Raw genomic sequence first — 14512 nt, forward strand, 5'->3', positions numbered from 1 at the left:
AAATTGCACATAATATTATTGTCAAATGAGGATATATATATATATATAGAAACCATTTTTTTGTGTCAGCATAAATGTTATTTATTTATTTATTTATTCATTTTTATTTATTTATTTGTCTATGTGTTGGTACATTTTCATTATTTTTAAAAAATATACATAAAACAATTCAAAATAATATTTATATATTTTTTTTTTTTTTTTTTTTTTTTTTTTTTTAGTTTATTTGTTTATTTATTTGTTTATTTATTTGTTTGTTTGATTTTATATATTTTTTTTTTCAATAATTTTTACTTAAAAATAAAAAAATAAATTATAAAAATTATATGTACATATATATATATATATATATATATTTATATATATATATATATTTATTTATTTATATATTTACTGTGTCGTGTGAATTATGTTATTTTATTAATTCATTGTCAGTTATATTATATTATAAAAAAAAAAATGAGGATATAATAATTTTTATTTTAAAAAAAAAAAAAAATTAATCATATTTTCCTATAAAATAATCATTGTCGAAATGATAAATTCTTGCAAATCCATCTTCTCCCCCTGATACAAAACCATCACCATGTGGTAAGAATTTGATTGAATGTACAGGTCCAAAATGTCCTTTTATACTACCTAATTCATTTGAATGTATGATATCATATAGAAGTGTTTGAAATTTTCCTTCTCCTGATGCTGTAGTTGTGACATGTTCAGCAGCTTGTCCTCCAGCAAGTATTATATGATTTTTAGGATTATTTTCATTTTTAAATAATGGAGAAATATCACATGTATTTAAAGGTCTATCTGTTTTATATTCATTTATAATTTCAAAATTTACACCATCTCTTAATTTTGCAGTTCCATCAAGTGATGAACTTAACATCAACATTCTATCTTTATCAAATGATAAATTTGTAACTTCTTTTGAATGTGCTTGGAATTTACGTATTTGATGTCCATCTTCAGCATTCCATATAACAATTTCTCCATTTTCATGTGCTGATAAAATAAGTTTATCAAAAAAACACCATCGAACTTGTATACATCTACTTTCATGATCTTGTTTCCATATTAAATTATCACTCTTTAAATCATATAATTTAATCGATCTTTTATGATCTGATTTTAATCTATCATGTGCTACTACTATCTTATTCTGATCTAATGGATCTTTATTAAATTCAACAAATCTTACTGGACCATTCTCTTCAATTATTTTTAAAGCTTCTCCTGTATATACATCAAATAAATAAACCTTATTAGCAGCAGACGAACACACTATTCTTTTACTGTCATATGTCACATCAGAGTTATAAACAGCACCACTACATTCATATAATCCTATAAAATGATATATATATATATATATATATATATATTACTATACACATTGTTCATATGAACTCTTTATGTTCTTACCTATTTGAGTCCCATCTGAAACTCTCCACAATATAAACTTTTTATCCTAAAAAATAAAAATAAAATATAAATGAAATAATATTATATAATAATATGTCATATTATAAATCCTGATTAATCCACTTATATATATTATCCATTTATTTTTTATTTTTTATTTTTTATTTTTTTTTTTTTATTTTTTTGATTTTTCTTACCCTTCCTGTTGTAAATAACAAATCACCATCATAATTTGTATTTACATGCGTTAAGGGACGATTATGTCCTGACAAATATTTTCTCTTCATTTTTTTTTTTTTTTTTTTTCTCAAGAGTATATTAATAATATAAACGTATTTATAATATATATATGTATATATATATATATATATATATTTTTTTTTTAAGGTTTTAAATGATTAACTTGTAATTCTCTTTTTTAATATTTAATGGTATTTTGCTTCTTAACTAAATAATATATACAACAAATACATACATACATACATACATATATACATATATGTATCTATCTATTTATATAATATAGTAACACTTGAATAATTAAAATATACTCAATTTAATTTTATATTTTTCTTTATTCTAACATTCACCTAATATTTTTGTTCTCCTTTATGAATCATTTTTTCTCTACTTACAGAACATAATATACAAGGAAAAAATGAAAAACAAAAATATTTAAAACATAAAAAAGGATATTTATAAATACATAGGTATGTAAATATATATATATAAATATATATATATATATATATATATATATATGTATGTATGTAAGTTCGTATTACATATATATATATATATATTGTTAATAAAATATTTTATTTATTAAACATTTCAAATTTCTTCTTAAAAGTTTTAGATCTTTATACTTACATATAAATTATTATTATTATTATATCACTAAATGTAGATATTTCTTATGTAATTATTATATATATTAATATATTATTTGTGTTCTTTTTATTTTTATAATTTTATAAGATATATATATTATTATATATATATATATATATATGTTATTATTCCAATGCACTATTATATATATAATAGTTATAAATATTTGATAAAGATGTATGGGATCATACAATATATTATATTATTCAATTAACAAAAAAAAAAAAAAAAAAAAAAAAAATCAATAACAAAAAAAATGATAATATAATAATATAATAATATGTATTATATTATATATATATATATATATATACATTTATATATACATAATATGAACAATATAATTTTTATATTATATATATATTATTATTTATTATGAATATATATATGAATTTATTAAATCTTACTATAGATTATATATATATAATATGTATTATTTCAAGGATAGGAAAAAAAAATATATACATTAAAAAAAATTAATACATATATATATAAATATTATGTAGAGATTAAAAATGGAGCAATATTAAATACATATACAAATACATATTATATATATATAATATATAGTAATATTATTATATATATATAATGTATAATCTATATACATATTATTTATATATATGTATACATATTTATGGTTCTTGATAATATTATCATTATTCTTCACATATATTATATTATATATAAATAATATATTTATATATAATTTATTTATATATTATTCTTTAAAAATTAAGCCATATCTTTTAATATTAATAATTATACTTTTTAATAAAAAAATATACTTTTAATTTTTTTTTTGTTTAAAGGGGAAAAATATATAACAAAGAAAAATAAAATATAAAGTAAAATAAAACACAAGGAACATAAGGCAAATCAAAGCAACACAAAGAAATAAAAAGAAAAAAAAAAAAAAAAAAAAAAAAAAAGAACACAAACAAAACAATATAAAAATAAAAATAATATAACGTAATTATTTTATATATGTATTGCAAATATATATATACATTTATATATAAATCTATTGTGTTTCCACAAATATACTTAACATTTAATATATCATTTTTAAATTCAATAATTTCATATTGAACTACATCTATATATAACTATATGTATAAATATATATATATATATATATATATATATATATGAATTATTTGTTTTTATTAGAATATATAATTCATGCATATCCTAAATTATATAAATTAAAATAAAAAGCGACAGTCCTAAAAAATATATATATGTTTATCTTTATTTTTCATTTATATTTTATATAATGTATATTCATACATTTTTCTATATTCTTCATTATCTATAGTATTATTATATAGCGAATCATTTTTTTTTTTTTTTTTTTTTTTTTTTTTTTTTTTGTAATTAGTAATATTTATAAATGTACCTATTTATGCGTGTATACATATTGTGTCATCATATATTATTGTAAATACGTTTTAAATGGTAATATATATATATAAATATATATATATATATATATATATATATTTTTATATTTATATTTATTTTCACGTTTGTCATCCTATGCACAACCTTGTATTAATGTAAAAAGCATATTTTGTATATACCAAATTAAAACAAAAAAAAAAAAAAAAAAATGATATTTCTTTTCATTAATTTTATTTAATTACACATTATGCCTTACATATTAACATGCTTAAAAATAAACAGAGACAGAAAGAGAGATAAAATAAATAAATAAATAAATAAATAAATAAATAAAATATTAACATAAACACACATATAGAAATTACAAACATACAAATTTAGGAACACAGTTATAAGAAGATTTAAGAGAGACATTAACAAATACATACCTTTAAAAAAAAATATATAGACATAATACTAGTTATTGGTGTATTAATTATAATAATAATATACTTGTTACATTATATTGTATTTATCACATTTGTCATATATATATATATAAATATATATATATATATATATATATATATATATATATATACATATAATTTCCAATTATAGGAAGAAAAAATAAATGTGTTAAAGGCCCCTCCCCCTTACATGTAACAATGAAAAATGAAATTATATTTAGTACAACATTTATATTATTTTTGATCAGTTATTGTTTTCAACCACTTTTAATTGACATTATAAAATATAATGGGTGTGGTAATTCCAGTACTTTTATTTTTTTAATTCCACATTATTTATCTATGATTATTGTTGGTTTTCTTCCTAAGAAACAAAAATTAATGGAATGTCAATGGATGAAAATATTCTTTGTTTCTTTATTAGATGTAGTGAATCAAGTGTTAAAAAAAATTGGATTAATTTATGCAGGGTCCTCTTTATATATTATTATAGATAGCTGTACTTTAATATTTACAGCTATGTGGAGAAAACTTTTATTAAATAAAAAAATCAATCATATTCAATTATTAGGAATTTTATTAATTACCTTTGGTATTGCCATAAAATCAAATAATTTAAAGATTGAAATAAATAAAGAAGAAATTATTGGTATTGTATTAATATTTCTTAGTAATATCCTTATGGGATTAACATTTGTATTAAATGAAAAATATATGCATCAAATGGAAGGACAGAATATTGTCTGTTTAATGGGACTCTTTTGTTTTGGATTTATTTTTATATGGACACTTATATGGACGATACCAAATTTTGAACATTTAATTATAAATAATATAAAAAAAAAACAAGGAAATATACAAACTATTGGACTCAGCTTTTTTTTTCTTTTCGTATTTAATTTTATTACTTCATCTACCTTGTGGTATATTATGAAAATTAGTGGCTCTTTGTCTATAGGTATTTTGAAAGGACTCAAAGTAGCCATAATTTTTTTATTCAGTCATATTTTTTTTTGTAAATATGATCCAAAACAATGTTTAACTTTTCATTCCTCCTTATCAGTTTTTTTTTGTATTCTAGGAGTCCTCATATATTCTTATAACGAATACCTTTTGTTAGTTACCAGCAAGTTTTATTTACCAAAAAAAGCAAAATTGATGTTATAATATATGTGTCGAATGAAGTGGAAATGATGTTATATATAGCCATTTTGTATATTTATGAATGGTCAGATAAAAATAATAGTAATCAAAGAAAAAAAAAAAAAATCCTGACTTTTCTAGCTAATTTTTTTTTTTTTTTTTTTTTTTTTACCTGACTGTTCATAAGTATTAAAAGAAAAAATAACAATACTAATACATCAATATATATATATATATATATATATATATATATATCAATATATGTATATATTTATATTTATATTATATATAAATATTTGTAATAATGTAATTTATTTTAATTTATAATATATATTTTTTTGAATATAATCTAATATTTTTATATTTATTCATAATTTGTAGTTTAAAATTTTTCTTTTTTTTTTATATCTCTACACACATTTATAACAGTTTGTATTTTTTTAAAAAAATAATAACATTTTTATTAATTTTTAATATTTTAAATAAAATAGGAAATATATATAGAGATGTAATGTTCTAGCCTATCGGTTCAATAAATAAATAAATAAATATATATATATATATATATATATTTTTAAGTGCATTATATTTTTTGTATTTTCTTTAATCATTTGATCCTTATAAATAAAATATGAGTTCTTATAAATGTCTTTTTTAAACAAAAATATGAAAATTTTAAATTATCCTTAATTGTATACAAACAGGTATAACATGTATATATATATATATGTATATATTATATAAAATATATACACATATTTTATAGTTATCATTCATATTAATATAATATATATATTATATATATATTATATATATTTATATGTGTGTACTTATGGATTTTATTTTTGTTTCTTTTTAAAATGATACATAAATCATTATGTATTGATTTTACCTGTAGGTGTATATTCTTCCTCTATAATATTTACATATTTGTATATATATATAATATATTTTTTATTTTAATATTATATATTTTTCATTATATTAAAAGAAAAAGGTATTCATAAATTATTCACTATCTCAAACAAAAAAATAAATAAAAATATATATATATATATATATATATATATATTTATGTGTATAATTTTTTTTTTTTTTTTTTTTTTTTTTTTTTATATATTAAAAAAAAGAAAGTTTAAAGTTAAAATGTGTTGATAATTATTGAAGGAATATAAGAATATACTATAAATCATTCAAGTTGTATTATATATATAAAATATAAGAATAATAATGGTATATAATAAGAATATATAAATAAATAATTCTGTCTGTCCGTTAATACATTATATAGTTTTCAAATTGAATAATATATCATATATATATATATATATATATATATATATTGAAAAGATACTTGTTAATCATATATTTAAAAATAATAATAATAATTACCACGTATTTTCATATATATGTATGTGTGTACTTCATTTTGTAGTTAAGGGAAAAATTAATTTCGGAGAGAACGTTAGAGGAAGGAGTGAACATTTTTTTTTATAATAGTTATGCAATATGGATTACCAAATTTTCTCATTTGTATTTTTTTTTCTTTTTTAACATAAAAAGTTCTTTTAATTTTTCTTTAAACATTATATTTCTCGTAGGAAGAAAAAAAAAAAAAAAAAAAAAAAATCAAATCAAATCAAATCAAAATGATGAAGAAAAATATATCCACATAAAAATAAGTTCTTATAAATATATTTATGTACATACAATTTTTATAAATTCCCTTTTTGTAGATATTTTTTTGTGGTTTTGCTTTTATTCTCTTCTTTTTTTGTATGAGCTGGTACATGGGAAAATAAAATAAAAATAAATAAATATATATATATATATATATATTTATATATATTTATGTGTATGCCTTTCTTTTCATTTATTTATATTATGTTGGTGTCTATTATATGAGACACATAATTTTAAAAATTCTTATCTCCATATATAGGTATAGCTGCTATAAATTTATAAGAAAGGTGCTCAATGAAGACTTGATAGGTAACAAAAAAAATATATATATATATATATATTTATATATATATGTATTTATATATATGTTTTTTTTTTTTTTATTTTTTTTATTTTTTTATTTTTTTTTTTTTTAGAAGATGAAGAGATAAATCCGTCCATATTAAACGAAATAGTACCTCAGTAATTTTTTTTTTTTTTTTTTTTTTTTTTTTTTTTTTTTCTTAAATTATATAGAATATTTTCTATCTGATAAAAAAAATATATTTTTTTTGAATTATTACCTATAGGATATTTTTTTCGTTGTGCAATTTTCTCTTAATAAATGTAATAAACAAATGAAAGGAATATATAAAATGTTACATATATATATATGTATTTATATGTATATGTTTATTTTCTTTTTAGCTTTTATATGTAGGGCATTTATTAGTGTACCTTAACATGAAAGACGACTTTATTTTTGTAAAAAAAAAAAAAAAAAAAAAGAGAAGAATTGTTCTAAAAATTATATGAACATATTCGTTAATATGTTATTATATCATATAATTATTATGTCTTATTATATATATATATATATTTTTTTTTTTTTTTTTTTTTCTTTTTACCTTTACAGATACCTTTTGAATCACTTTTTATTTTTTTTCTTTTCTTTACTATTTGTATTTTGTATGCAATTTTTTTTAAATATGAAAATTCGACGGTACCCTTAGAAAAAGACACATACACAAAAATAAAAATATATATAAATAAATATATATATATATATTTATTTATTTATTTAATTTTTAGAGCGTCTTTATTCTTGGATTGAACGGGATAGTAACATTGTTGTTTTTCATTTTAAGGGTACAAATACAAAAGGATTAAAATGAAATAATATATATATATATGTGTATGTTTTACACTTTTTTTTTTTTTTTTTTTTTTTTATATTGTTTTATTTTTTTTTTTTTTTTTTTGAAGGAAAAGTATATTTTCTTACCGTCCCTACTATGCGTAAAATTAATAAAAGAATAAAAAATAAAATAATATGTGTTACAAAAGTTTTTAAGATATATACTTCTATATTACTTTATTATTTTTTTTTTTTTTTTATGTAGTCTGGCTATTATCTTATTTACAAAATTATAAAATATAACAAGAACAGATTTTTATATCATATCAAGGAAGAAAATTATATGAAAATTTTGTTATATGGATGTAGCTTAACCTTTGTAGATTTATTGCTTAAGGTTTTTATATAATATACACAATTATATGAACAAACAAAAAAATAAAACAAAATAAAACAAAATAAAATGATAATATATTATACACATATATTTTTTTTTTTTTTTATGATAAACAGAATAATATATTTTTACTGTAATGTATATATAAATATATATTTATGTATTTTTTTTTTTTTTTTTTTTTTAAATGTAGAATTTTAATTTGATTGACATACAGTTGTTTTCCTTTTTCTTATTAATTTCATATGTAAGACCCTAATACGTATCACAACAAGAAATAAAAAATGGATCCCACTATAGAAATATAAATATATATATATATTTATATTTATTTATTTTACACTTTAGATCATTTTTGTGTACTCTGATTTGAATCTTCAAAAAATGGAAATCCTTTATGAATCAGTAAAAAAAAATCTTAAAATATATATATATATATACATATATACATATATATATATATATATTATGTTTACATTTTAATTTGACAGATTGAAAATAGAATTTTGTATACGTACGTATCTTCTTTTCAATTGAACAATAAAATGCCTGGAAAACCTTAAGGGATTTTCAAGGCATAAAAAATATAAGTATATTATATATATATATATATATATATATATATATTTATTTATTTATTTTTATTTTAAGATCTTTTTTACTTATTATATTATTTAAAATTTCTTTTATATTTTATATTTTATTATTTTATTTTATTTTATTTTTTTTTTTTTTTAACTTTTGAATGCAACTATTTTTTAATTCTTGGTTATACCCAAAAAAAAAAAAATATAATATTATTTATTATACATGTGTTTTAAAATAAGATATATATTTTTAAACGAACATTATAATATATATAATACTATGCATATGATTTAATTTTATTTATTTACATATATTTTATACGTTAAAATTAATACATATTAAAAATAAAAAAAAATAAAAGATAATAAAATAAAAGAAAAAAAAAAAATAAATAATAAAAAAAAAAAAGAGTTTATTTACAATATAATATATATATATATATATATATATATATAATATATTAAAAAAAATATGTTGTAAAAGTATTATTATATAATATATTATATTATATGTATACATTTTGATGTGTTTTGTTTTTTTTATTTGATAAAAAAGAGAAATAAAGAATTATGAGACGTACATAATATGGAAAGTATACCTTGTTGTAAATTATTTTATAATAATATGAGAATATATTAAAATAGAATTTGTTTGGGTATAAGCATATAAATATAAATATATATATTATATATATATATATATATATATATATTTTAATATTTTTCATTGTAAGAATGATGGTAACGAGTAAACTGAATGAAGCCCTATGCTGGTTAAAAGAAGAATTTCAAGACATAATAACAGACATGGAATTTGAAAAGAGCGAATTTAATTTGAATGAAATATATAAAATGATAAATACTAAAATAAAGAATAGTTTAAATAATATAAACAATATGAATAGTATATGTGATGATAAATTTTTAGAGGATAAAGAAAAAAAAGAATATATAGATAATAAAGATATAATAAGTTGGAATAATTTAAATTATTCTGTTTTTCATTATGTAAATATATATAATAAAATTTATGAAATTTTATTTATTGAAGAAGATGATTTTTATTATAATTATGATGAACATAATGTATATGTCAAAAAAAAGTTTTCTTCAAATTTGCTTTTCCATCCTTTAATATATACAATTGATTGTGCATATTTTAATTTCCTTCTTTCATTTATATTAGAAAAGAAAAGTGCTAATTCTTCATTTGGTTTTTTGTCAAAAGGATTAAGAATAAACCAAGGTATTAATTGTGATGATAACAAAAAATGTGATGATAACAAAAAATGTGATGATAACAAAAAATATGATGATAACAAAAAATGTGATGATAACAAAATGTGGGATGATAATATAATTAATAATTATCCTTCTGGAAATTATAATTTTGAGGAAAGGGACGACCATCCTCATAATTTGCACACACACAAAATTTTACCTGAACAAGCAATAATAAAAAAAAAAAAAAAAAAAAAAAAAAAAAAGCTCAGAAAAAAGATAAAAAAAAAAATAACTTATATTTATGATAATGATTATAATTTTAAACAAAACTTTATTATCACTAAAGAGGAATATGCAAATATTTGTGAAGAGTTTTCAAAAGTTTATGATATTAAAAGGTATATAGATGATCAGTGTGATGAGTTATACAACTTTGGTAGGAAAGAGAGGTGTGCAGGTAAAGTGGATAATATTAATGGGACAAACAAAACAAATGAAACAAATAAAACAAATGAAACAAATAAAACAAATGAAACAAATAAAACAAATGAAACAAATGAAACAAATAAAACAAATAAAACAAACAACCTTAACCAATCATATGATAACAATTATATGTTACATTTTGATGGTGAAAAACAAACGGGTGATATAGAACAAAATAAATATGATATGAAAAGATTATATGAATTTAGTTTACAGAATAAAATATATATGATTGATAATAACTTGAATGAAAAAATAAAAACTTATAATGGAGATATTACGAATATAAAAAGTCATGCTATTGTTTTGTTTGCTAATAATAATTATAGATATTCTAAAGATATCTGTAACAATTTATTTTCTTCAAGTTTAATGAAATTAGAAGAAGAAGAAAAGTTTGAAATTAAAAATAAAAAAAGTGGAGAAGTATATATAACAAATAGTTATGATAATATACATAAATATATATTACATATAATGTTACCTAAATATAATAGTAAATTTATTTTAGCTACACATAATACAATGAATTTATGTTTATATGAAATTTTATATTTATGTTTTGAAAAAAAAATACAAACTTTAACTATTCCAATAATAAATTTTCATATGTTCTTCCCAATAAATATATTCTTACTAACATTATTAAAAAATATACGTTCTTTAATTATGATACCTCAATTTTATAACACAATCAAAAGTATAATCTTTGTAACAAAATCGAATCATATATATTTCCTTTTATTGAAATATATGTCTATTTTCTTCCCCAGAAATAATCAAGAGAACTATCTATCGACTAACATATCTATAGTAGGAAATAAATATGGGGCCATTGATGTTAAGAATAGGAGCATCCGTATTTTTAAAAGTTTAAGGCGAATAAGACGAAAAAAAAAAAGCAATCAAAAGGGAGACATAAAAAAAAATATGCGTAATATGAAAAGTATGGTTAATATGAAAAGTATGGTTAATATGAAAAGTATGGATAATATAAAAAGTATGGATAATATTAAAAGTATTGATAATATAAAAAGTATTGATAATATAAAAAGTATTGATAATATAAAAAGTATTGATAATATAAAAAGTATTGATAATATAAAAAGTATTAATAACAATAATCCTATACAAGAAAAACTTCATTTATCAGATGACAAACAATTTTATAGTAATGATAATAAATTTAATATATGTGAAAAAGAAAAAAAGAAAAGTTTTGAAAACTATTCATATAATGATAATTTGTCATCAAGTTATACGTCGAATAATTCGAAATCTTATGAAACATCAGACGAATCGTCAGCTAGTATTTCACATTCATCATCTCATATATCTTCTTTATCTTCTTTATCTTCTTTATCATCTTTATCATCTTATTCATCTTATTCATCTTCTTCTTCTTGTTCTACTATTTTTAAATATGGAGATACCGATTTTATCAATTTAAAGGATGAAAAAGAAAGTCACAAAAACTTTTTCCATTTAAACCAAATAGAAAGAAAAGAAGAATTAAATTTAGAAAACTGTATACGCTTATCTTATATGTATGATAAAAAAAAGAAATTTGAGGAACTGAAAAAATATTATTTTATTTATGAATATGGATTAGATCAACAAGGTAGACATACCATTGTGATAAATTTTGTTCACTTCCCGTTAGTATATGATTATCATTTATTATTTTTTTATTTAATATTTTATTTTAATAATATTATGAGAAACCATTTTGTACTTTTATTTATTTTTTCTGAGAACATATCTACAAACATTACAAGTATCTTATCACTTTTTAAGGATATTTTTCAGCTCATACAAGAATTTCTAAAAAACTTGAAAATCATTTACTTTTTTAATTATTCATTGATCTTTAAGTTTTTTATATATGTCTTATATCCTTTCATACCTGCTGCCATATACGAGAACATTATATATTTGAACGACACGACGGTGAGTAAAAGGGCCTCCCAAAAAAAAAAAAATAAAATAAAATAAATAAAAATATATATATATATTATAAGTGTGTATGCGTTTTTATATGCCTAACCATGGATTAAATTATGTAATATATGTATGTATTTTTTTATTTTTTATTTTTTATTTTTTTATTTTTTATTTTTTTTTTTTTTTTTATTTTTAGGAATTATCCAAACATTTTGACGTGAAAAAGGTCTTGGAAAGACGCTAAAAAATATGAGATTAACTAAGTTGTTATTCATAACAAATATTTAATTCAAATTAAAAAAACATAAAAAAAAACAAAATAAAATAAAATAAATATATACATATGTTATATATATGTATATTCTTTTTTTTTTTTTTTTTTTTTTTTTTTGTGAAAATGTTTGTTTATGTAATATTATGTATACTTAAAAAAAAAAAAAATATATGCACATATGTAAAAGTATACATATATACATAAATAAACATATATTTATATATATATGTTTATCTTTTATTTTTTGAACAAGGAGGTGAAGGACCTAATTAATATATTATTGGAAAAACTATCAGTACTTTGATTATTTTCTTGTTTTTCTTTTTTCGTTTTTCTTAATTTTTCTGCCCACTCATCATCACAGTATTCTCTCTGTATGAGACTGGTGTTTGTCAGAATATTTGACGAGCCTAAAAAGATAAATATGGACATAAATATATAAATATATAAATATATACATATATATATATATATATATTTTTTTATTTGTTCATATTCTGTGAGACAGTATATTCTTACCATATATATAAGCTGTCATGTTGAAAAAATTATTTCTTTTGACGTCGAAATTGTTATTTAAAATAAAAGGAGAAGAGATATTTTCTTGTTTATCAAGATATTTAATTTCTGTTTGTTTTTGTTTATTTTCATTATTAGATTTTGGAAGATGAGGTATATTTTCTTTATATTTAAGAACAACCGATTCTACTTTTATTTCTTTTTTTAACATTTTTATAAGTATATGTTTCATTTTTATTTTTTCCATTTTTTTACAAGTCACAACAAGTACTCCTATACCTTCTTTTTTTTTATCATGATTGCCATCGACACGTTTTTCATCATTATTTAGACAATCTTTAGAATTATTTTTTGAAAGATTTACTTGTTCATTTGATGAATGATCCACATTATCATTTTTTGAATCAATCACATGTTCATCCTTTGAATCAACCACATGTTCATTTTTTTCATTTTTTTCATTTTTTATTTGTTCATTTAAATCTTGTGTGTCTGTATTCTCTTGACTTTCATTTGAGTCTACCACTTCATTATGACAACTTTTAATTTTTGATCCTTGATTTTTTTTTTTTTCATTATTATGTTTATTATTAATATTAGGGTTATATATAAGTATTGCACTGTATATATAATTATTTTTTACATAATTATATTCATCAGATGATAAGAATTCAAAGTGTTCATAAAAAATGGATGGATATTTAAAAGCTTGATTTAATTTCACAGCTTTATTTTCTATATCTTTTTTTATATTTTCTTTTTCATGAAACCAATTTTCACCATATAAAGAATCTAAATTTAATAATCCAAGAAGAATTATTTCTCGATCTTTATCTCCTTTTTTATTTTCTTCTTTTAATAATTTTTCTGGCATTTTTATTCGAAAAAATATTATAAATATATTAATATGAATATGAATATATATCAATATATATATATATATATATATAACAGACGCAAAAA

General features: G+C 18.0%; 5 protein-coding genes across 5 annotated transcripts; 3 read left to right on the forward strand and 2 right to left on the reverse strand.

Annotated features, from left to right (window-relative positions):
• Window positions 1-499: 499 nt before the first annotated feature.
• Window positions 500-1712, reverse strand: PADL01_0714800 (eukaryotic translation initiation factor 3 37.28 kDa subunit, putative; the record flags this gene model as incomplete). The annotated part of the gene is made up of 3 exons (XM_028681180.1): window positions 500-1347; window positions 1426-1471; window positions 1623-1712. 3 exons carry the CDS (start codon window positions 1710-1712, stop codon window positions 500-502), a joined length of 984 nt encoding a protein of 327 aa, XP_028537584.1.
• Window positions 1713-4373: 2661 nt separating this feature from the next.
• Window positions 4374-5342, forward strand: PADL01_0714900 (drug metabolite transporter, putative; the record flags this gene model as incomplete). Its single annotated transcript, XM_028681182.1, has 1 exon — window positions 4374-5342. One exon carries the CDS (start codon window positions 4374-4376, stop codon window positions 5340-5342), a length of 969 nt encoding a protein of 322 aa, XP_028537585.1.
• Window positions 5343-6548: 1206 nt separating this feature from the next.
• Window positions 6549-9078, forward strand: PADL01_0715000 (conserved Plasmodium membrane protein, unknown function; the record flags this gene model as incomplete). Its single annotated transcript, XM_028681183.1, has 14 exons — window positions 6549-6551; window positions 6754-6915; window positions 7055-7104; window positions 7261-7310; window positions 7418-7463; window positions 7571-7607; window positions 7689-7745; window positions 7897-7983; window positions 8073-8129; window positions 8247-8279; window positions 8384-8515; window positions 8709-8762; window positions 8864-8920; window positions 9007-9078. 14 exons carry the CDS (start codon window positions 6549-6551, stop codon window positions 9076-9078), a joined length of 897 nt encoding a protein of 298 aa, XP_028537586.1.
• Window positions 9079-9837: 759 nt separating this feature from the next.
• PADL01_0715100 (conserved Plasmodium protein, unknown function) lies at window positions 9838-13000 on the forward strand (the record flags this gene model as incomplete). The annotated part of the gene is made up of 2 exons (XM_028681184.1): window positions 9838-12762; window positions 12953-13000. The coding sequence occupies 2 exons, from the start codon at window positions 9838-9840 to the stop codon at window positions 12998-13000; spliced, it is 2973 nt and encodes a 990-aa protein (XP_028537587.1).
• A 267-nt stretch (window positions 13001-13267) lies between these two features.
• Window positions 13268-14423, reverse strand: PADL01_0715200 (conserved Plasmodium protein, unknown function; the record flags this gene model as incomplete). The annotated part of the gene is made up of 2 exons (XM_028681185.1): window positions 13268-13440; window positions 13550-14423. The coding sequence occupies 2 exons, from the start codon at window positions 14421-14423 to the stop codon at window positions 13268-13270; spliced, it is 1047 nt and encodes a 348-aa protein (XP_028537588.1).
• Window positions 14424-14512: the final 89 nt, after the last annotated feature.

The sequence above is a fragment of the Plasmodium sp. gorilla clade G2 genome (assembly GCF_900097015.1).
Source record: "Plasmodium sp. gorilla clade G2 genome assembly, chromosome: 7".
Classification (NCBI taxonomy): Eukaryota; Apicomplexa; class Aconoidasida; order Haemosporida; family Plasmodiidae; genus Plasmodium; species Plasmodium adleri (nom. inval.).